The sequence below is a fragment of the Enoplosus armatus genome, chromosome 18, assembly GCF_043641665.1.
Source record: "Enoplosus armatus isolate fEnoArm2 chromosome 18, fEnoArm2.hap1, whole genome shotgun sequence".
NCBI classification, from domain to species: domain Eukaryota; kingdom Metazoa; phylum Chordata; class Actinopteri; order Centrarchiformes; family Enoplosidae; genus Enoplosus; species Enoplosus armatus.
In genome coordinates, this window is record NC_092197.1 from 12,599,443 (window position 1) to 12,622,220 (window position 22,778).

The 22,778-nt window shown below is 40.1% G+C and overlaps 1 protein-coding gene across 1 annotated transcript; it reads left to right on the forward strand.

Annotated features, from left to right (window-relative positions):
- Positions 1–1,010: 1,010 nt before the first annotated feature.
- LOC139301656 (patatin-like phospholipase domain-containing protein 7) lies at positions 1,011–22,363 on the forward strand. The gene is made up of 37 exons (XM_070925098.1): positions 1,011–1,059; positions 1,517–1,568; positions 1,708–1,767; positions 2,658–2,745; positions 2,874–2,956; positions 3,427–3,527; positions 3,657–3,797; positions 3,884–4,043; positions 4,796–4,876; positions 5,544–5,672; positions 5,870–5,950; positions 6,631–6,760; positions 6,870–6,941; positions 7,089–7,165; positions 7,285–7,440; positions 7,631–7,708; positions 8,000–8,205; positions 8,986–9,117; positions 9,279–9,402; positions 10,685–10,798; positions 11,127–11,193; positions 11,285–11,434; positions 11,909–11,972; positions 12,185–12,353; positions 14,159–14,341; positions 14,511–14,629; positions 14,798–14,954; positions 16,346–16,462; positions 16,645–16,714; positions 17,022–17,138; positions 17,294–17,442; positions 17,588–17,740; positions 17,980–18,099; positions 20,217–20,301; positions 20,938–21,053; positions 22,046–22,179; positions 22,261–22,363. The coding sequence occupies exons 2-37, from the start codon at positions 1,518–1,520 to the stop codon at positions 22,361–22,363; spliced, it is 4,137 nt and encodes a 1,378-aa protein (XP_070781199.1). The 5' UTR covers positions 1,011–1,059; position 1,517.
- The last annotated feature ends 415 nt before the right edge of the window (positions 22,364–22,778 follow it).

Consider the following 22,778-nt stretch of genomic DNA (forward strand, 5'->3'; position numbering starts at 1 on the left):
CAGTAATTATCATCAGTGGTGATCATTTATTTTTGATGATAACAGATGTTTCACCATGACAGAGGACAGAGGGACAGAACTGACCATGGCACCTAATCAATGTCTTTACACATTTTGGACATTTTGGATCAAGACCTATGACTCGCTGCCAACATCTCAGATCACATTTAACTGATTTAAATAGAATAATGAATCAAAATTAAGTAAGTAATAGTGATAAAAGTTGTGCAGGCATAACTACTCTGTTGGTGCTTACATATAGCCTATATTATACATTAATTGCATTATTGTCATTGACCCTGGAACATAAAGGCAGCATTTAAATATTGTAACTGGTGGTGTTCATGTCAACTTTATATACTGTTATCTTATATAAATTCATCATATTTTATATGCTCATAGGTTTTTAAAATCTACAAAAGTAACTAGTGGAGTAAAAAGTACAATATTTGCCTCTGAATGTTTAGTTTAGTTTAGTGTAGTTTAGTTTATTTGAGAGAAGGGACAGTGCAAATTCACATGGAAGACAGACAGAATTAGCCAAGAGGCTAATTTTCATCTGTAGTCCCTGGCATTATAATTGTGTTATAAAGGCACACAGTACAAATACCTCAGCATTTGTGTAATTTCCAATCAATATAGTACTTCTGATTTCTGATTTGTACAGTACTTGAGTAATTATACTGTTCCACCACTGCAGCTTTCATTTAAGATTGGATTATAACAGTACTTACATATGCTGTGTGTTTGTGCTACTTACTCCTTTTGTTAAAAAGCTGTGCTGTGTAAACACACAGTGGCACAGCAGACCTTTGTTAGGAGATGCCTTTAAGTTGTAAACAGGAAGGACGTGTCTGGTCCGTTCCTGATTGGACAAGTGCTTTGCGCGGTACCAAGGCAACAGCAGACATCAAAAACGCTATTGGTGGACGTAGAAATATGGGCGGAGCTAGCAAGTGACAGCATACAGAAAACTTTGTTAGCTATCTGCTAACTTTGCTCCATCGTCTGTTTGGTAATGTTACGAGCTTAAAGCAGCACACCAGAAATCATCGAAAAGTAAGCGTAGTGTTTTCTGTACACTTTCATAATGCTTGGATGTGAAGTTGACTTTGGTTATTTGAAATTACTGGCAAGACGGGCAACCTTAGTCAGCCAGCTGCTAGCTAGTGTTGTTTTAGCTAACGTCAAGCTAACGTTGAGACTGTATTATATCAACCACTTGAAATCAACATCAGCCGCCAGTTACTTTGTTGCAGGCTAATTATGCTACCTTGTCGTTTACTTGTTAACACGAAGACGCGAAGCAATACGATGAGCTGGCGGAACATACTGCTAATTCACAGATCCATGTTCCTCTTTTCATAGTTTCCCTTTTACCCTCAATAACTCGTGAGCCCTCCATGAACTATAACCTCCTCAAATGTATACCGCCTCTGTCTCTGTGCGATTCTACCTAAATGTCACCTTATATCTGGGTTGCAGGCGTAACCTTTTAAGCATGCTTGTCTTACAGGATGGACTGCCGTGGAGAGGATGATGGGGACTTGTGCAAATGGTCCAGTTTAGTAAGCATCACTATTTCTTGTAAAACACATGTGAAACAACTGGCACAGCAGTGGGGACTTTATCTGACTTTATCAGTGCCAATTTCATAAGCAGCAGATAGCTGTTAGTATCTACTTACTGTTAACTTGTGTTTTCTAGATGCTGATGAACAGAGCACGAGTGCAACAGTTTTTGGAGGAGAGGATGCAGACCACCATGGTATGAAATAACAATTCATTGACAGCCTCAAGCAGTCAACAAGCATGGAGAGCACAGCCCTGCATGCTGTGTTGTCAGATTGGGAAGTTTCCCCGCCCATTTGGGCTGTATTTTATTTAACTGTTTTGTTTCCATGTTAACTGGTTTTGGTTGGGTTGTGATAATTTGGCCTACTTTCTTGCACCATTTGGGTGATTTTCACTGACGAAAATAGGTCAGTAGGTTTGGCTCCACACGCAGTGACTGATGACTGTCAAAACCAAATGTCAGTTTAGTTTATTACTACAACTTTTTAAACATTTTTTCATTTCAAATAGTTATTCTGTCATAGCATAGAGATAAAAGATTTGCAGCTGTTAATATAAGTGGTTTTCAGCGTCTGGCAACACTGCCTGCATAAAGCCTGTTTGCATAAGAAGCTGTGCTATGTTGCAAGGCCATACAACAGACACTATTTATTTTCAGTATGTATTATAAACTAATGTTTATAGTATACTCTTCCAGTTAGTATACAAAAAATCCAAACTATGATGTTTTGTTCTAACTGTGATTTTTGTATGTCACTGCCAGTTAAACCTTTGCAAAATGTTTTTTTTGCCACTATCCACAATTTGTTATTTATCATTTTTTCCAGCAATGAGCAGCTTCTCTCTTTCTTTTGGGCATTCTATCATGGGGCAATTTTGTACATCAACAGCACGCTCAAATCTGGTGTGCTTTAGTATGCATACTGTGGCTTTATTTAGTGTATTTTGGGGGGCACAGCTTTGGACTTTGAAGGACTATGGTACTAAACCAGCAGCTATATTGCAATATGTTGTAGGCAACTACACTGCAGTGCCTTCTAATTTGACCATACCATTGTTGCAATGCTCTTGTTTTTCTCTTAGCTCACAGGGGTACTGATTGGAGCTGCAGTCGCAGTCTCACTGATTGGGATTGTGGTGCTCTTCCTATACAGGAGATTCAAGCTTGCTCGTGAGTCATCCAACCTCTTCCTGAACTTCATATTTATTCTAATGCTATAATACCTTCATACTTAATTTCTTTAGAATGTGGTCTTAACATGGCTTTATATGCATTTTGTTTTTGGATTCTCTGACAAGGTGAGAAAGAGCCTGGTGTGCCTCATTATCGCTTCAGAAAACGAGATAAAGTGCTCTTCTATGGAAGGAAGATAATGCGAAAGGTTTTCTCTATTTCCATTTCTGTATCACACTCATACACTCTTACACAAACATTTACAGTTGGGTAGATTCATGTCAGTACTATAAATTAGGTAAATAGGCATTTATAAGTATTTAGGGAAAAGAATATGCAAATTATGTATACATTTCTAATTTCATTACAATTTCCCTGCATCACACTAAATGCAATCCATTTCCAAAATGTTTGTATCTTGTTGCACCATTGCATAAAACATACTCCACTGACAATATATATCATTGTAATGCCCTCTGATACAGTAAGACTGAAAATGACTGGCAAGCATATAGCTTAGTAGTGAATGCAGGTCCCCATGATAATACTAACTCCCTACATTTAATCAAGCAATTTTAAAATTGTCTCTATTAATTAGGTCTACACAGAAAATATATTTTTCTGTCTGCAGTAAACAACAGAAAATGTTTAAATCTCGAATGTGTTTGTTTTTCTTAGGTCCAGACGCTGTCCTCGATTCCTCCTTCCACCTCTACCTCAGTATCGAAGCAACCGCAACGCATACGCAAAAGAACCAAAGTTCTGAGCATAGCTCGCAAGTACGCTCCATAAATACATCTTTTAATTGTGTGTGAAAGTGAAACCGTGAAACAATTAGTGAGATTTGTTTTGAGCCTTGATGAGCGAATTGATAAAGGAATCTGTTGTCTTTTTGTGCCTCTCAACAGAATCCTGAGGATCCGTAAAGATCCTCCCACCTTGCAGCCCAAGGAACCTCCTCCCTCCCTGCTGGAGGCCGACCTAACAGAGTTTGATGTGCAGAGCTCAAACCTGCCCTCCGAGGTCCTCTACATGCTGAAGAATGTCAGGTAGACAAATATACAACTTCTCCATGTAGCCTCTCCTATTGTTTCTCCCATTTGTTTTCATAATGTGTGTATTGTCTTTGTTGTAGGGTCTTGGGTCATTTTGAGAAGCCCTTGTTTCTAGAGCTGTGTCGCCACATGGTGTTTATCGAGCTGCAGGAGGGTGAAGGTCTGTTCAGGCCAGGAGACGATGACGATAGCATCTATGTGGTCCAGGATGGACGACTCGAGCTCTGCATCCAGGAGAACGTACGTGGATAACAAGTTGATTTTCGGATAATTTTTTTTTTCAGAAAAACTTAATTTGGTGTTATCATACAGTGGTTCTTGTGTACTTTCACATTTTATGAGTAGGTCACCCATGATATTACATGCAGCCATTTGATCCATTGCTAATATACAAAAATATAAAATAGAGTAGCTTTGAAATTGTATCTACAAGGCTCTTGTTTTTTGGCAGAGGGATAAACTGACTGAAATGTGTTTAATATCAAGACATAACTGTAACAAACATGAATCCTGTGCGTTTTTTTTTGATACATGATGCTAAAACTGGGACAGGTCATCAGTGTTGGTGCCTCTGATCATTAACACTTGTGAAATTTCAACTTAGTTAAGTTTGAAGCAAGGGTATATGCGCACTTTACTCTGCGTAATGACCATTTCATTGTCCTCCTCTACCTTATATAAACAGGAGAGGGCAGTAATGTAACATTTATCTAGACGCAGTCAACTTTTTAAGAACACAAGAAGTAGAATGATGGCTCTCCACGCCTTTGTTTGTATTTAAATGTCTAAATGCTTTCCCGTCTGCTGCTGGCTTCTGTCAATATGTACAAATCACGAGTGCCATCCCATTCTATACTTTAGTTACTTTACCTCTCCACATCATGGATAGTCCATCCAGATTTGTTTAAAGGTGCAATATATATGGGGCTTCATAGTAAAGTCTGACTCGAGACTCTGGTGGTGTCATTTCTTGTGTTTGTCCTGTTTCTCAGGACGGTACAGAGCCAGTGGTGAAGGACGTGCACCCAGGAGACAGCGTCCACAGCCTGCTTAGTATTCTGGACATCATCACTGTGAGCTCTTTATTTCTCTTCCATCTGCACATCAGACTAACTTCTCTGCTTCTGTCCTCATTTGTCCTCTGATCTGTTTGTGTCTCCTCCCCACAGTTAATATTTTTATTCATGCTTCTCTTGTTTAGAAGCAATTCTTTTTGTACTTTCTTGTTCAGCTCAATTTGTTTATATTACCCCCATATCCCTGTGTGTCAGGTTATTAATGTAGTCCAGTGGCATGCTCTGTTTTGTTTCCATTTGCTATGTTGTCATACATAGTTATAGTTATGTGATAAAATTTCTTTACTTAAACTTGCATCTTTCAGTGTTCCTACGATAGTCAGGAATGAGTATTTGAGTCAACATCTTGAAGTTTCAGGAAAATCTTTTTCAGATGTCATATTGCTGTTGTTCAGAAACAGATGTACTTGTACAAATCAAGAAAAAAAACTGCTGTAAGGCTGTGTCAGTCTTGTAAGTTTATGTTTGCAATGAATCATGCTACAAGTTTTTGAAATGTTGCAAGTACAGGCTCAAATAATAAAATTAAGAGGTAAAAAATGGTCCATGTAATTATTTCACGGACAGTTCTAATTAGGTGTCTATCAACACTGTCAAAGATGTATTAGGTTTTATCTTTGCTTAATTATTTTCTTTCCTAATTGTTTTGTCCTGCCTTTGCCAGGGTTATCCAGCTCCATATAAGACTGTGTCTACACGGGCTGCAACTCGCTCCACCATCTTACGTTTACCTGCATCAGCCTTTGAGTCTGTGTTTAAGAAATACCCAGAGACACTTGTTCGTGTCATTCAGGTAACAGATTGTCTAACAGTAAATACACAGTTTGTAGTGTTTGTTTTTCCTTGAGACAGATTTTTTTTCCTCCCTCTGGAACACATTATTTTAAAATTAAAACATAATAATTTTGATCTAATTTGGGCGTAACTACAATCTGATGTATATATATGTTCTGCTCTGTTTACCTCAGTGTTTGATTTTGTGTGTTGCAGATAATCATGGTGCGCCTCCAAAGAGTCACCTTCTTGGCGTTACATAACTATCTGGGCCTAACAACTGAGCTCTTCAATCCGGTAGGAGGGAAATTAATTAGTGCACACATATTTGTGTGTATACACACACAGTCACGCAGAGAGGCCCTCATTGAATACCTAAGCACCACTGGTTATGAATGTGTACATAAACAAGCACAGAAGGGCACATACACACTCATGCCACACACATGCAAGCTAATTTCACACAACATTAAGCACAGTATCATAACTCACTCCTTCATACAGCTCAGTGAGAGTGAATAGAAATGATTACAGCCCCTCCACAGACAACAGGGAAGGCAGTAACCTCTAACCCGACGTTATGATAACCAAAAATACTATGTGAAATAAATATGTGAAAGGGCATTCACTTTGCCAATTCCTGAAGGCTTATTTAAAAAAAAGTGTTTATTGATTATTGTAGTCATAATAAGTCTCCAAACATCCTAGAATAACTAATAAATTAAATACTATTTAATATCAATAATAAAGTAATCACCAAATGGCCCGAATCAAATGTGTATACCATCAGTATTTCTGCAGTGTTCCACCCACTGAACCACACTGGATGTCTTTTCTTGAAATGTGTCATTTGTTTTCATTTTCCCATGCTTCAAATCTATTATTAAGATATTTCAGGGTTACTCAAAATGTTACCGTTGTCCTGACTAACTGAAATGTGGACTGTTTACTGATTAGTTTTGTTTCCTAACTGACAGGACAGTCAGGCGGTGCCCTTGTCCAATATAAACAGTGTGATGGGAGAGGCCATTTCTGGGAAGACAACTCGTCGTTTGCACTTCCAGGACGAGTTACCTGCTGGGACCACAGAGAGCCCCACCGAGACAGGTCACACACACACACACACACACACACACATAATTCTAAACATACTACACACACATTTAATATTTTGCATGACTGATCCAGTGCTGGCACTTCACCTTACAATAAACAGATGGTGTAAAGGACAGCCCTCCAAACAGCTACAGGAAGCAGCGACCCATCTCAATGCCCACCGACTGCGCAGGTGGGTCACTATCTTGGACGTTTGCGATCACCACATGGCACATGTCTGTATTAATTTCCTGCTCAGACACAGTCGCTGATCTGAAAGCAAGGACACACACAGACATACCTAAATTCATAATCCTCCTCCTTTTGTCCTGAGTTGCAGGTATTGACTTGAACATGGCTTGTGAACGAGCCCGAGTCACTATAGATGAGGCTCCCTCCAGTCCTGTCACTCACAAAGTAAGACTCTCCTGCCACGTCACCTCTTTACGTTGAATCAGAGGTTGGCTGTGTAACCCAGCATCTCCTGATTGTCTTGGTCTTCCTTTTTAGTCACTCTCTTATGTCTGTCTTTGTAGTCCAGCCTGAAGAAGTGTGTGACGATGCAGCACACACCGTCTGAAGTGTTTCACTACACAGACAGTGGGGGGCACTCTGACGCCATCCACCTCAGCAAGAGCAGCACAATCCTCCAGGCTGCTAAGAAGGACCTGCTGGGAATCATCCAGCTGCAGGTCAGAGGTTACTTTGTTTTTCAAAACAAAGCTAATACTAATTTTGCATGCATATTGTGCAATGTCACATGTTTTATGGGAAAAGTGGCAGGTCTAATACATTAAGAGAGGTCAGCGTGTTTTGTGATGATATAAATAAGCAGTTATTCTGAATGTTTTTTTGTCAAACATTGTTTTTTTTGTGTTCCAGGACCCCAGTCTACTCGAGGGTAGAGTGACCCTCCATCAAGTCAAAGCTGGTTCTGTGGTGGCTCGTCAGGGTGACCAGGTTAGAACAACCAACAAAGTCAATATCAATATCAAGATGTTGTTGTCCACAGTTCTCATATCTAAAAAGCTGGAAAGTGGAAAAAGTAACCTTTTACCATATTGTATTGAATACACAAGTAACATTCATAACATATCAATAATGTTCTAATGCTGTGATAATTATTGTGAAATTAATTTTTGATTTGACAACAACTCAATCTGTCCCATTAGCACACCTGAATCTTGGCCTTCACCTTCAGACTGTGCCCCCTCTCTCCTCTCTCTCCTCTCTCTCCTCTTGGCGCTTCAGGAGGTGAGCATCCAGTTTGTGATTTCTGGCCTCCTCCATGTTTACCAGCGGATGATCGACCGCGAAGAAGAGACACGTCTGTTTGTGACGCACCCTGGAGAGCTCGTCGGTCAACTTGCTGTCCTGACCGGAGAGCCCCTCATCTTCACTGTTCGAGCCCAGCGGGACTGCAGCTTCCTCTCCATTTCCAAAACCCACTTCTATGAGTCAGTCACCTGCACGCACACCCGTCCATTTAGAAATGTGTACTCAAGATATGTAGTCTTGTGTACGGCGTTACGAAGGCAGAGAGCAGTAACTGAAGATACAGAGAAGTTATAAGGCTCTTAGCCAAACTATGTAACTGATCTATAAGTTGTAAAACCGTAATTTGAGGCCTTTATTATTAAAAATTGTCACAGACCTTAAAAATGCAGGTAAACGTTTTACATTTAGATAAAATGCAGTCTGTTTGGACCATCTGAAGGGGCGCAGGGAAAACAAACAAAATGTTTCTTCTTCAGCTTCTTCAGACACTTGTATACTGCTAAGCTAGGCTAGTTACCTTTTTAGCAGGACTAGCTACTTTATTTTCTCCATTATTGCTTAAGATTTAGCTACTGTTTTATTTATATGGTATTAAAAAAATGTCAACTAAGATGTTGGAGCATCAAAAGTGAATTCAATGAAATTGGGTAAATTGGGTTTAGCTAAGTCTATCTCGCCAGCTGGCCTTAACTAGCTGGAGTGCAGTCACTGCTGTTTGGTTTTTACCTGTTCTGCTAGTTAAAAATTCACACATTTTCCCCCAGAAATTACACATATATAATTATAGTAAGGTAAGACATCAAAAAGTTCTAGTCTTAACTTTTGATCAAACCTGTATTTACTGCGTTTTGACTTTGTAGGGCAGTGGAGACTGTAGACTGTAAAAACATACTTACACTCAACAAAAATGTTTAAAAGAGCAATGAGAATGGCCTCAGGATTTATTTCTTATTCCTCAGGATAATGCGTGTGGAGCCAAAGGTGGTGCTGAACGTTGCTCACACGGTGGTGAGGAGGATGTCATCTTTTGTCAGACAGATAGACTTTGCTCTCGACTGGATGGCTGTGGAAGCTGGCAGGGCAGTCTACAGGTATTCTAGTGATGACCTTGTATATCTTTAGAGAAATAGTCTTTGTTGACATTACAGCATTCTTGTCAACAATGGAGGCAACTAAATTCTTAAATTTGGTTTTGGTTCACAAGCTTGTTTGCATATTCGAAGTGAATTGAAGGTATCTGTATATTTTTCAGGCAGGGAGAGAAATCAGACAGTACTTTCATAGTGCTGAGTGGTCGACTGCGCTCTGTAATCATGAAGGAGGATGGCAAGAAGGAGCTGATCGGAGAGTATGGACGCGGCGACCTGATTGGAGTGGTAAGGACCATGATGGTGAGGGGGAGGACAGATGGCAGATAGTAGGTGGAAAAACTATGAATATTTACTATGAGTGCGCTATGTTAAGATTTTTTCTCTTCTAGTATCCTGATAAATATAATGACAAATCAAGTTTTTCTTCTATCAAAAACTTAACTTGCATGAGGAAGATAGGTTGCCATTAATGGTAGTTAATCATCACATTGATGTATATATGCTGCCAGTATGCTCTTCAAAAGCTTGACTATAAGACTATTATCACTGCCAGTTCATAAAAACTCAGCCAAGTACATCTCATGAATATTTAGGGGGTAACTTAACATTAGCTACAAGCCAGCTGAAATTGAATTTGAATAAAAATAATCAAGATTAATTCTTAATCTTAATTATCCTTATGTACTGTACTTGTGTCGAAGTGGGAAAAAAAACAAGCTCAGACAATTGAACCTTAAGTTTAACCTTAAATGGTATAGTTTACATATACTTCTATTCATATATTCAGAATTCATCATGAGAAAAAACACTTTGTCTTTGGCTCTTTTTGGGAATCTCCAAACACATTTAGACCGGAGTTTTCAGCAGCATAACCAGCAGGTCTGCCGAATGTAGTGTGGGTTTACACACTGCAGTCGTTTCTCATCTTGTTTGGTTTGATCTAATCTGAGGAAGAATACATTTATATTCAGTACCTGTTGAACCACTCAGCATATCAATACATTTACCGTGAATATAAAACGTGTTAACATATGTTTCCCATTGTTGTCTAAAACTGGACACTAATGCATTTTCATTTTGATAAACTACGTAAAGCAAAGTCACTTTGTTACACTTCACCCACTCTCCTATTGGCTGGTCTCTGCCACGATGCTTCTAATAATACCTGGGTTGATGGATGCTATGGTTACTGTTACCTGGAGGAGGGATGTGATGGTGGGAATAAGATTGTTATGGCTAACATTCGGAGACATATTTAGCATGGCCGTGTTGACGTCAACTCTGGATGATGAGATGGAGAGATCTTATTTATAGCTCTCTTTTTTTTAATTTATGTATTTCTTACATGAAGTTCAGTCATGGACTTATTAAAACTAATTTAAAACTTAAATTACATACATACATTGTTATGTAATTGTGGTATCCCCCAAAGTATCTGTATCTTGAAGTATTTAGTAGTACATTATGTTATGTGTTGTAATGTCTAGAAAGGATTTTTCTTTTTACTTGTGATTGACTTTGTAGTTTTCAGAGTAAACAATGCGACGTGTCCTTCGTTTCTCTGCAGGTGGAGGCGCTGACCCATCAGAACAGAGCCACCACAGTGCACGCTGTACGAGACTCTGAGTTGGCCAAGTTACCAGAGGGAGCTCTCAGCTCCATCAAGAGGAAGTTCCCACAGGTAGGGTGAGCCTTAAATGTTGTGAAAACACAATCTGTTTTTTGTGGATAGAGCAGAGTGTTGTGATTTCTAAAGGTCAGCTTTAAAATGAATGGCGTTGATTTAACCTACAATGAGCATTTCAATAATTGATCATCAGCTGGACAATAATGTGGATAAAGGGTTCCCAAAATTATTCCCATTTTTCTTTTACTTTCCTTAACATTTTGAATGTAAAATCAAGACAAATTTACTGCACATAAATTACATTTAATAGGAAGCATTGTTATGTGCATGGTGTCTGTTTGATGAGTAACACAGTCACTGCTAAAATGTTTGTGCCTCTCAGGTTGTCACCAGGTTGATCCACCTACTAGGACAGAAGATCCTCCAGCAGGTCAATGGTCCTCTGACAGGTGTGTTTGTCTACATGTGTGTCTCCCTGCCGCTAAGGTTTGTCTTGCCGGTGTGTACTTTAAGTGTACTGATATGTACGCATGTCCCCAGCTCGCAGTTTGGCCCTCCACACCCCCGGCAGTAAGTGGGATGCGGGGAACCCAGCGTCCAACCTCTCCACTGTGACCGTCCTGCCTGTGTCAGAGGAGGTACCTCTCACTGCCTTCACCCTGGAGCTGCAGCATGCACTCATCGCAATAGGTAAGAAAAAGAAAATACAGGAGCTGAAATGTTCCTAATGTGTGTGTTTGACTGCCATCCTCCACAGAGATCAGGTCTGTGTGTGCTTTGAATTTACCGTGTTTATGGAATTAGACTTTCATTACAACAAGAGCCTTTAAGGCTTTAGGGAGTGACAGTAAGAGGGACAGACCTAGTGTATGTGTGTGTTTTAGGTTTGTTTAATATAATATTTTTATTAAACGCTCTTCACTAATTCTCAACAAAGTGGTGCATGTTTGACTTAAAAAGATCCGATGCGATTGAAAGGTCTCTCTAGAACCATCAAGGAAGCTACATTGCGAGGACTTACTTTCTTAAAAATAAATACAAAGAATCTCATTTTAGGGTTAGGGTTTCATTTTAAACTGCATATAAAAGTAGCAGCACCTAAAGAAATGTCAAGTTCTTCGACCAGGCACATTGACTGTAACTGCTGTAATCTTTCACATGCAGGTCCCACTCTTCTGCTCACCAGTGATATTATCAAACAGCGACTTGGAGCTGCAGCACTAGACAGGTATGTTTTGTGGCAGACTGAAACACCTAATCGTAGCCTCTGTCATACTACTGGTTGGTATATGTAATTTTTTCTTTGGGTTTTCTGTCTTTCTGACTCACTCATTAAATTCTGTTTAAGTATGCTCTCTTGGCACAACAGGAAAATTGATCTACTGTGTGCTGCCAGCCAGGCAATGCCGCCTGTCATTAATGAACTCCTTTCCTCTTCAGTGTCCATGAGTACCGTCTGTCCAGCTGGCTGGGCCAACAGGAAGACATCCATCGCATAGTTCTATACCAGACGGACTACACACTGACCCCGTGGACACAGCGGTGCATCCGTCAGGCCGACTGCATCATTATTGTGGGACTAGGAGAGCAGGACCCGGCCGTTGGGGAGGTGAGATGTTAGGGGTGGGTTACAGGTGGAGAGAGGTGAGAGGATAGGTTTAGGGTGGCTTAACTGATAATTAGTTTATTCTATAAAATGTGAATAAAATAGTGAAAAATGCCAATCATAAGTTTCTAAAGTCCAAGGTGACATCTTCAGATTGCTTGTTGTGTCGAACATGTTAGCAAATTGTTACCTATTTACACATCCGGCAGTTAGGTGCAACATTATCATTCATTTGGAGTTGTGTCTCTGGCCATTTTTTTTAAGCTCTGTTTTTGGTCTCTACTAACTCCTAAGGGAAATATCTGTCTGTTTAGCTGCTAAATGCTCCACTGTGTGGTTCCTGCTGAAGACATTAATCTTTAAAAACCAGTAACAAATAAATTGTTTCACTTTTAAAGCCCCTATACACCCATAGTCCACCCACACAAGCACTGGTGCCCCCATGTTAAAAAAAAAAGTGCCCTCTTGCATGCCCCCTATGATAGATAAAACATGATAAAGTTCCCTCTATGATGGCCCAATTAGCAAGAAAACATGATGCAGTTGTTGCCCTTGTTATTTATTTCGCCCCTGCCCCTCAGACAGCCTTTGCCCGCCGCTGCACACGTGTACACTGTAGTTTTTAACGTTACTCAAACAGAAGTAATTATTGTAATTGTGCTATGGCACAGAGGAATAAACTCAGGTCAGCTCAAATCAGGCTTTGCAATAATTGTTAGTATGATCAATTCATTGTTGGTTTTGGTCTTTTCGTGGTATTTGTTGAAAAATATATAACAACACTAGACTTATCCTTTAACTACTCTTAAACAATGTTGTAGATAATTTAAAAATCTGAACATTTATGGGTTAATGGTCTGTGTTACAGCTGACCAGTTAGGATTTTTCTCTCTAGAGTAATCATCACACCAATTATTATTAACTAAGCTCTTCAGTCTGCACTCTGCAAGTGTGTTATCACACAAAGATCTTGCTAGAGTCTGATTTGATGTCGAGGTCCATGCTGGTCATTATACTCTTGTATCATGGTTAAACCAAGGCGTTAAAACCCAGGGGTTTAACCGATGTAATGGTCACACAGGCTGTGAAAGGTTTGTATTTGACCCTTGGGCATACAGGAGAAATGAGCAAAGGGTGGATGGATGTTATGAAAGAGAGACGGAGTGGGTGAGAAAGGAAGTGCAGATGAAGGAAAGGTAATTGCCTTCAAAGGGAAAAATGGGCACAGAGAAAAGTAAGGAATGTATCCCTGTTTAACAGGAGACGGTGGGAGAAATGGATCAATATTTGCTTAGGGTCAGAATGAGTCATAGCTCTGTGTTGATTTTATCTTTCGGTGCACACACGCACATAGACACCCTCTCACCTTCCACATACACTAAACCTTTAGCAGAGGGCCTGTTGACTGGGTGGCAGATCTGACCTTCCTCTCAAGACTATACAGCCTTTTCTTTTTCTTTTTAAAGACTGCAAATTCAGCAGCAGCACATAATAGCTGGGAAATGTAATTAAAAATGAATCTCTCAAATAACTTTCCCAATTCTGCTCAGCCCAAAATTCCCAAATTATTAACAATTATTATAGTGGAGTTCTTCACATATAATGATATGTTTCAAAATAAGAGTCCTTCTGAAATCACACTCTTTATTATTCCCAAACACACACATGAAATCATATACCTGTACAAGTGCTGATATTGTGCTCAAACCTAGTCTAGTCACAAGTTTGCAGCCACACAGAAGCAGCTCTGAAGAAAGTGAGGAGTATAAGATGTTCAAACACATCTGTGCTTGATGCCTCCCCTCTAGCTGGAGCGTATGTTGGAAGGAAGTGCAGTGCGTGCCCAGAAGCAGCTGGTGCTATTGCACAGAGAAGACGGCCCTCCACCCAAAGGAACTGTGGACTGGCTCAACATGCGAAGCTGGATCTCCAGACACCTCCATCTCTCTTGTCCCCGAAGGGTCTTTTCTAAGAGGAGCCTGCCCAAACTGGTAGGAATGGAAAATATAACCAGAGTGTTTTTTCTCTCTCTCATTTTTCATCTACAGATCAAAGCACTTTCCTTTGTCCCCATCTGGCTGGTCCCCTCTCAGCCTCTCATTTAGTATTTCCTCATAATCTTTTCTTATTAATAATAATAATATTCTTTTTTTTTCTCAGTTGGAGCTGTATCAACGTGTGTTTGAGAAGCCAGCAGACCGCCACTCAGACTTCTCCCGCCTGGCTCGAGTCCTCACTGGCAATGCTATTGCTCTTATCCTTGGAGGAGGAGGGGCCAGGTAACACCACCCTGCTGTCTGTTCATGTCATAATTTAAATTTTAAATATGATACCTCTTCTGGGCTTAATGGATTTTATAATTGTCAGAGCCTCAGACCATAATTACAAAGATTTTGGTTTAATCTTTGTGCTGGCTGGGCATATATGTGTTTTTTCCTCCTGTTCAGGGGCTGTTCCCAGGTGGGGGTAATGCGAGCTGTCTGCGAGGCCGGCATCCCAGTGGACCTCATTGGTGGCACCTCTATCGGTTCCCTGATGGGGGCGCTATATGCTGAGGACCGTAGCCACAGCCGCATGAGGATGAGGGCCAAAGAATGGGCAATGGTGAGAGTTCAAAGAAACAATAACACAAGTCTTGTAATAGAGCCAAATATAAGAGGCTATATGATATTTTGATCTGCTTTATATCACGTAGGATTTTCAAATTGTGTCCCACTTACCATCAAAAGACTATTTCAAGTCTCTATTTTTTCCTTTATTAGTCAGGAGACACTATAGGGGTGACAGGAAATTAATGTATTCTTCTTAGGCCATTAGACCACCAGGACACACCTACCCAGTTTTTTTAACCTGTATTGAATTAACTTGCAGCAAAACGTTGATGCATCATGACCTTGATGGAACATCTTCAGGATGTTACATCTGTCGACTGCCGAGCTTGGAGAGACGACCCACAAGGGTTTTCACCCTAAATGTTGTTTTTGTAATTATGTCATAAGGCCAAACAATTTTGTCAAACAAATGGTTTAAGTGGGATCATTCACTAGATAAACATTCTTCTGTTTTGTGGAGGAGAAGCTGAGTTCGACAGCTCCTCCTCCACCTGCTCCCGTGCCTCTTGGTGAGAGGAATGTTTTCAAGCAGTTTCAATTTTCTGCTTGTGAGTCTGTCCTTGTGTGAAGGTGACTAACAGCTTTTAATCTTAATGCAGTTAATACCTCTATTCTACTTTTTGATATAATTATATCAAAATAATAATTATTTATATTATTTTATTAACCCTAACCCTTATTATTATAATAATTATATAGCCCAATATCACAAATCACAATTTGCCTCAGGGGGCTTTACAATCTGACAACCCTCCGTCCTTAGACCCTCGTAATGGGTTGCTGCAGCCCTGGATGGTTTCCATATTAAGCTCATGAACAGAACCTTTTTAGTTGTAATATGAAATTCATCCTTATGTCTTTAATACTGTGACCATTCATGACGGCTAATTGGAGACACCTGCTCAGTGTCCAGGTCTGCAGGCTGAGCATGTGGTGTGATGATTCGTGTACCCAGCCCCTCCTCCTCTGGCTCTGTTCTTGGTTCTGGACCTTCCATGTGGAAGCAGCTGGCTGGGTTGCTGCTCAATAAGCACTGTTGTAATAAATATTTTGTCCTTCAAAGTCAGGCGAACAAAGTCATAACAGAACAGTTTGCTCTGTTGAAATGTTGCTGCTTTTTTTTTATAAGGAGTGAATTTCTCTTTTTAAGATTTTTCAAATCGTGAGAAAAGCATGTGTGCACACCAGGAGGAAGGAAAAACAAGATATAGAACCTCCGTATTAAACATAGACAAAAACTATGCATCAAAACCCAGAAAACTTTCTTTAACATCAAATTAAACTTTGAGGAATTAATTCTGCTCTGTACTACAACATCTTGTAAACATCTTGGAATTGTGTAGAGGAAAGAAACCATTTGACCTTTCTTGGCTTCCCTTGTAGGAAATGACTTCAGTGTTTAAGAAGGTTCTGGATTTGACGTACCCAGTCACCTCCATGTTCTCTGGCGCTGCCTTCAACTCCAGCATCAGCAATGTCTTCAAGAGCAAACAGATTGAGGTGAGTGAGATGAGTAGAATCAGAGCTGATATTGGCTTCTAAAAAAGAGAGCACATACATGGCAATCAATTAGTTTCAGCAGATAAACATCCACAAATATGTGTTGGTGGCGCAGGATAAGTAAATGCATCATGTGAGCCTATTATGTTTATCTGTTTCGATGTAACCTTTTGTGTATGCAGGACCTTTGGATTCCGTATTTCAATATCACAACTGACATCACTGCCTCAGCCATGAGGGTACACACTGATGGTAGGTACAGTGTTCACTTTCTTTTCTTTCGTTTTAAAGAATCCTTAGTTCTTGTTGCTTAAAGTGTCAGTTCACCCAAATGACAAAAAATAAAGTTTTCTTACCTAAAGTGGCATCTAGCCATGTGGATAGATTTTTATGTGCCTTTCAGATTTCTGCCAACACTGTCCCCCATTGGTGAACTGACCCTTTAATTAGTCTCATTGATGAGTTTAATTTTCTGTCCGTTCAGGTTGGTTGCTTTCAATTAAACACATAGTGCTTAATAGGCATAAAACTTAAAAGAGTTGCCTGTGTGCTGTTTGAGGTTCTCTGTGGCGGTATGTTCGTGCCAGCATGTCTCTGTCTGGGTATCTGCCTCCTCTCTGTGACCCCAAAGACGGACACCTGCTGATGGATGGAGGCTACATCAACAACCTGCCAGGTTTGTTGTCTTTTCAGGCCCTTTGTTTCCTTTCTGTCAGTGCCTTCATCATGTCATTTTTACCATTTCACCATCTCTGTGTGATTGATTATTTCACAAAGCTCTCTTCCTCTCCTGCCCCACCTTTTGTTTCCGTTTCCTCCTCCTTCTCCCAGCTGATGTGGCACGCTCCATGGGGGCCAAAGTGGTGATAGCTATCGACGTGGGCAGCCGGGATGAAACCAACCTCACTAATTACGGCGACTCGCTCTCAGGCTGGTGGCTGCTATGGAAACGCCTCAACCCCCTGGCTGAGAAAGTAAAGGTAATGGATTGATTAAAAATAAAGACACAACAGACTGTGCGAGGAGTAAAAGTAAATGAGTCCTATGAATAACAATGAGGATATTTTTGTAGGTGTTTTTTTTTCCCAGTGATACATATGTTTATTTCTACACTTGTGATCTTAGGTGTTGAACATGGCAGAGATTCAGACTCGGCTGGCTTATGTGTGCTGCGTAAGGCAGCTGGAGTCTGTGAAGAACAGTGAATACTGCGAGTACATCAGACCTCCAATCGACAGATACCGCACACTGGAGTTTGGCAAGTTTGATGAAATTGCTGTAAGTTTGAGAAAGGTGTCGCTGTCCTGTGACTCTGATTTAGTTTTCTTCGTAGCTGTTTTTTTAACACCCCTGTTCATGAGTTATTATGAAAAGTATGATTTCAGTAACAAATATCAGACAAATTCCCACAAGACATTCTGAATGAATTCATGCTTTACATTCTCTGGTGTATCTTTCAATGATTTTGCCCTTCAGTAGAGAGAATAATGACATGTGAGCGTTTGTGTGTGTTGTAGGAGGTGGGATACCAGCACGGAAAGACTGTGTTCGACGTGTGGGGTCGCAGTGGAGTGGTGGAGAAAATGATGAAAGACAGACACCAGGAGGAGTTTCACAACACTCAAAGCAAGAACAATGTAAGGATGGAGGGAAAAATACATGGGAACGCTATAGAATATATGACAAAAAAAGTGCAAAAAGAGTCCGGGCCTAATGTTCCTCATGGTTTGAAGTATAACTGTAGATTCAGTTGGTCAAACCTCTTTGCTAAAACTTGCGGTCTACAGTGAAGTAGCTGACATCAGACATTTATACCTCAAAATATCATGCAGTCACGGTTTAATCAAAACTATTTAAAACATGTAACTGCAGAGTTGCAGTGCGTCATAATCACTTTTTGCTTTGATAGTCTGAGTTAATGGCATTAGTACCCACCTGTGCAAAAACAGGTAATTCTGGCTCTCCTGGTCATTTTGTTCATATTTGTCATTAAAACAACATAAGAATTTTTCATTCCATTGGAGTAAAAATAAACTGCTATCAATAGGTAGTCCTATATTACATCTCACATATCATCAACGCCTACTTAACTGCATCCAATGTGAAGAAACTGTATAAACATAACCAACACAATAGCAAGTGTAAATCCAGTACAGTCAATATAACTGCTAACAAATGGAACCTATCAGGAAAATGTTCCTGAGGTTGAAAATAATCATTAATTACCTTTTTAAACAGAAAGTGCAGGTGAAGTCAAAGCTAAGCGTATACAGTGGTCTCCGATCTTACTTTCTTAATTATATAATGTCAAATTGATGAGCTTACTCACTTAAAAAGTCTAAAGTTATCCATAAACACACATTTCACACCCTGTTGAGTTTGGTCAATTATCTGTCATCTCATCTGCAGTCCATGTATGTTAAATCGACCACATACATTTTCTCTCATTATTATTGTCCTTATTGTCAGCTGCATCTCGTGGCTAACAGCCTCATGTTTTAGGCCTTTGGCTACACGGCTGTTAAAGCAATAACATTAAAACCATGCATCAGTCTGCTCTTTTAGCACAGAGAAACAGATTTACCGTACACCACATTTGTCCCGCAGCAATGTCAAAGAAAGACAAAAGACCAGCGAAAACAAGGGAGGAGAGAGCATGATGAAGAAAGATGAGATATTTATCCCCAATCTGAGCAACAACGTGAGGAAGATGAAGGGGAGTTTTGACAATAGCCCAAAAAGCAACAAACTAACAAATGAACCTGAAGCGTGGAGAGAAGGATACAGCTGCAGTCATGGTTGCAGAAACTGTAATGCTTAAAACTGTCTTATAAATACATCCAATTTCCATTCTCTAAAACAATAGCCATCCCACATAGGCCGTTAATGAGTGCCTTTCTATTTTCAGGTGCTACTGTAGGGTGCAACTCTCAGGGGAAATAATGCATCTCTTCCCGTGATGGATTCTACATGACAGAACAAATGCAGAACTAAGAAAATACAAACTGGTGGCAGAGATGTTAAAACAAAAAGGGGGAGTGTGTATTAAAAAAAAGAATCAAGAAAATGACAGTAGTTCAGATCAAAAAGAAGCAGCTAAAGATTGGAAGAGAAAAACGGTCTGCTCACTGAAAAAGCAAAACAGACAATATCCACAGTTATTTACCAAAATCTAAAACACACTAAAAGAACATAAGTTAGCAAAACCAATCCAGTTTAAATAACTTACTAAGATGTGCTTGACAAAAGGTGAAAATTGCCTCCGTCATAGCTTTCCTTGGCTTCCTGTACTGTTTTCTATGGTGTTTTACATAGTGGAGAAGGGTCTGCCAATCTGCAAATGTTGTTCATCCCCTGCATGAAAAATAAGGAAGCTCTCACATTACAGTGGTTTAAAGGTGTGGAACATCTGCCCAATGTTAAATGGAGACAAAAAGACTAAATCCAAAATCTGCTCCCTCCTCCTTAGTGAAACTGCTGGCTGCAATTTATCTTTTCACCAGTGTACGTAAGGAGGATTACATTATAGCGTTCTAACAGACAAAGTGTTGACATCTGGCAGTGGGCGTAGTTAGAGAAAAATTGGCTGGTTAGTCCCTCTAACTCAGTCTATTTTGAGCATTTCTTTAATGTATATATACTGTGTGTGTGTGTGTGTGTGTGTGTGTGTGTGTGTGTGTGTGTGTGTGTGTGTGTGTGTGTGTGTGTGTGTGTGTGTGTGTGTGTGTGTGTGTGTGTGTGTGTGTGTGTTCAGGTGCTGACGTGTCCAAATGCTTCCTTTACCGACCTGGCAGAAATTGTGTCCCGCATCGAGCCTGTCAAACCCGCTCTGGTGGATGGTAAAACCACCGACACACTCCAACATGCTCACTTTTAGTCACACCCATGGTCATACTTTTTTTCTACAAGTGTATAAACAGTGTCTGGGAGAAGGCATGCTATTACTGTTCGTCTTCCGCGTGCTTGCTGTTATTTGTTTTTGGGTGTTTGTGTTTTTTTTCCTGTCAGACTCTATTAACAAATCAATCTGTTTCACATGGAGGAGAAAATGGACTGCTGAATCCCCATCACAGAATAAATTTTTTGCAATTATGTGTTACACTGTGCACACACGCAGGTTGTAACATAATGATGGGGAAGTAGGACCTGTGTTAATGTAATATTTGCAATCAAATAGAAACACATATTACATATTTAAATTATAATTAGAAATTGTGTTTTCTCAGCGTTTTTCTCACATATCTCCATCCTTCTCATTCTTCCTCTTCTTTCTACTTATAACCTATTTGTCATCCATCACTCATCAAACTGCCCTGTTTGACTTCTCACAACGTTGCACATTTTTGTTGCTTTTCTGACTCATTTCACCTGCACACCCACTTTCATTTGTCACCTCTTCTAAACACCATGTATTCCAACTTGTTCACCCACAATGTGCTTCTTTGCTTCCTTTCTGCACTCCTTCCCTCCCTCAGAGGAGTCAGACTACCACACTGACTATGAAGAGGAGGCACTGGAGAGCGCTCTGTCTGACATGGAGCTATACAATCGCTACGGGGAGCACACTGAAGGGGAGGAGACTGCTGACACGGTGTGAACCACTGCTTATGAGGGTGGACACTATGGGGGGGGGGTCTTTTGTTAAGTACAGCACTTTAGTAGGCATTGCATTTTAGTCATATCTCAAACAGTAAAAAAAAACAGTAAAAAAAAAACAACAGCTTTTACTCTATACAACACAATTCGCTATTGTTGGGCACAATCACTTTTTCTTAAATCTAGTCTTTGGGAAAGTCATAAATCTCTTTTTGGCCAATGAGACACTCACTTCATCCTGGAGCCAGGCCAATTCATGCTTTAAAAGTGATCAATAATACCATAAAATATATCCTGAAATGAAACTGCAGGGCCACCTGACTAAACTAAAATGATATGTTTTAGTTATAGTTAAGATGCAGGGCCTGAGAAAGATTTTCTGTAGTTAGGCCAAGACTTAAGCCTTGAATGTTTTCCAAAATCAGACAAAAAAGAAATGATTGCATATCCCAGTTCCTGAAAGATTCAGGTCTACTGGCAAGCAAAACAGCTGTATTGTCTAAAGTTTTACTGCTGAGAATAAAGAAAGGATAAAACTAAACTTTGCCAAAGAGAAGGGGAACTAAACATACAACCTCTGAGAAAAATGTCAGTGGTTCCTATCTGATCTCTATATCTTAATCACTTCTCAAAAGAGGCACAAAGGTCAAGTGACACTAGTATATATTCTTCAGCCTGACTCAAAGTAAAGTTAAAATCCAGGCATTCCAGTTTAAAACAAGTTTTTTCCTACTGAATCGATCAGCTGATTACACATCTGTTACTAGTGCTTCAGACACAAGGTGGAGTAAAGAGATAATTAGTGAGAATGGATTGACGATGTCCAGCCCCGGCCATTAGGTCTGGAGAAATGCCTTTTTTTCAACTGGATGGTTTACAGTCTGTGACTTCTAGGATCAGGCTAATCAGAACTCTACAGAGCAAGATGAACACTTGGATGTATAGAATATTATTCTGATGAAATATAACCTTACTTCTGATTCTCAGGATGAAGAGCTGGAAGGGAGACGTGCACGCCACATGACCTCACTCACCAGCAGCCACCCTCAGTCTCCCACCCTCTCTGACAGTTCACTGGACATGCCGTCAAGCCAGGAAGTCCTTTCCAAACAGTCCATTAAGTGAGGACAGGTGTAATGAACTCTGCCCCAACAGGTCATCACAATTTAACCTGCCTGTCTTGGCCACATTTTACCCTCCAGTCTGAACCACGCGACTCAAAACCTGTTCCCTGCCCCTGAGACTGTCAGCCTGACTGCAGTGACCCTCTATAAGCTGGCCTCGTTAGCTGTGTGGCTGACATAACAAATGGACTGAATACAGGCAGCTAGTATCACATTTACTCGGCTGCAAGTCCTATGCATTCCCATTATACAAGAGCAGCTGCAAGTCTCATCTTTTCTCATATTGAGATAGTTGAGATTACTTTCTGTAGCTTTACATGAATCATACCAGGCCAGTGGAGGATAGACGGTAGGAGAGGTGAGGAGATTCTATTTCCATGAAATATTTATTACATGAACCCAGCTGAAAACCAGTTTTAACTAGAATTAAAATAGTTCACCTAAATCACAAAATCACTTATCTATTATGAATAAACACAAACACGCCCAGGTTTTGACATATCCATCTCTGAGATTTCTGCCACACACAGCATTAAAAAGATTACATAAAAGATGTCAACACGTTCAAAGATGATTAAAAAGGATATGAAAGGGGA

Bases quoted from the DNA above. Each gene is read 5' to 3' on its own strand.
- LOC139301656 (XM_070925098.1), top strand. From the start codon at position 1,518: ATGGACTGCCGTGGAGAGGATGATGGGGACTTGTGCAAATGGTCCAGT. The intron at 16,715-17,021 runs GTAGGTACAGTG...GTGCTGTTTGAG, and splicing joins CATGAGGGTACACACTGATG to GTTCTCTGTGGCGGTATGTT. The intron at 17,741-17,979 runs GTAAGTTTGAGA...TGTGTGTTGTAG, and splicing joins GCAAGTTTGATGAAATTGCT to GAGGTGGGATACCAGCACGG.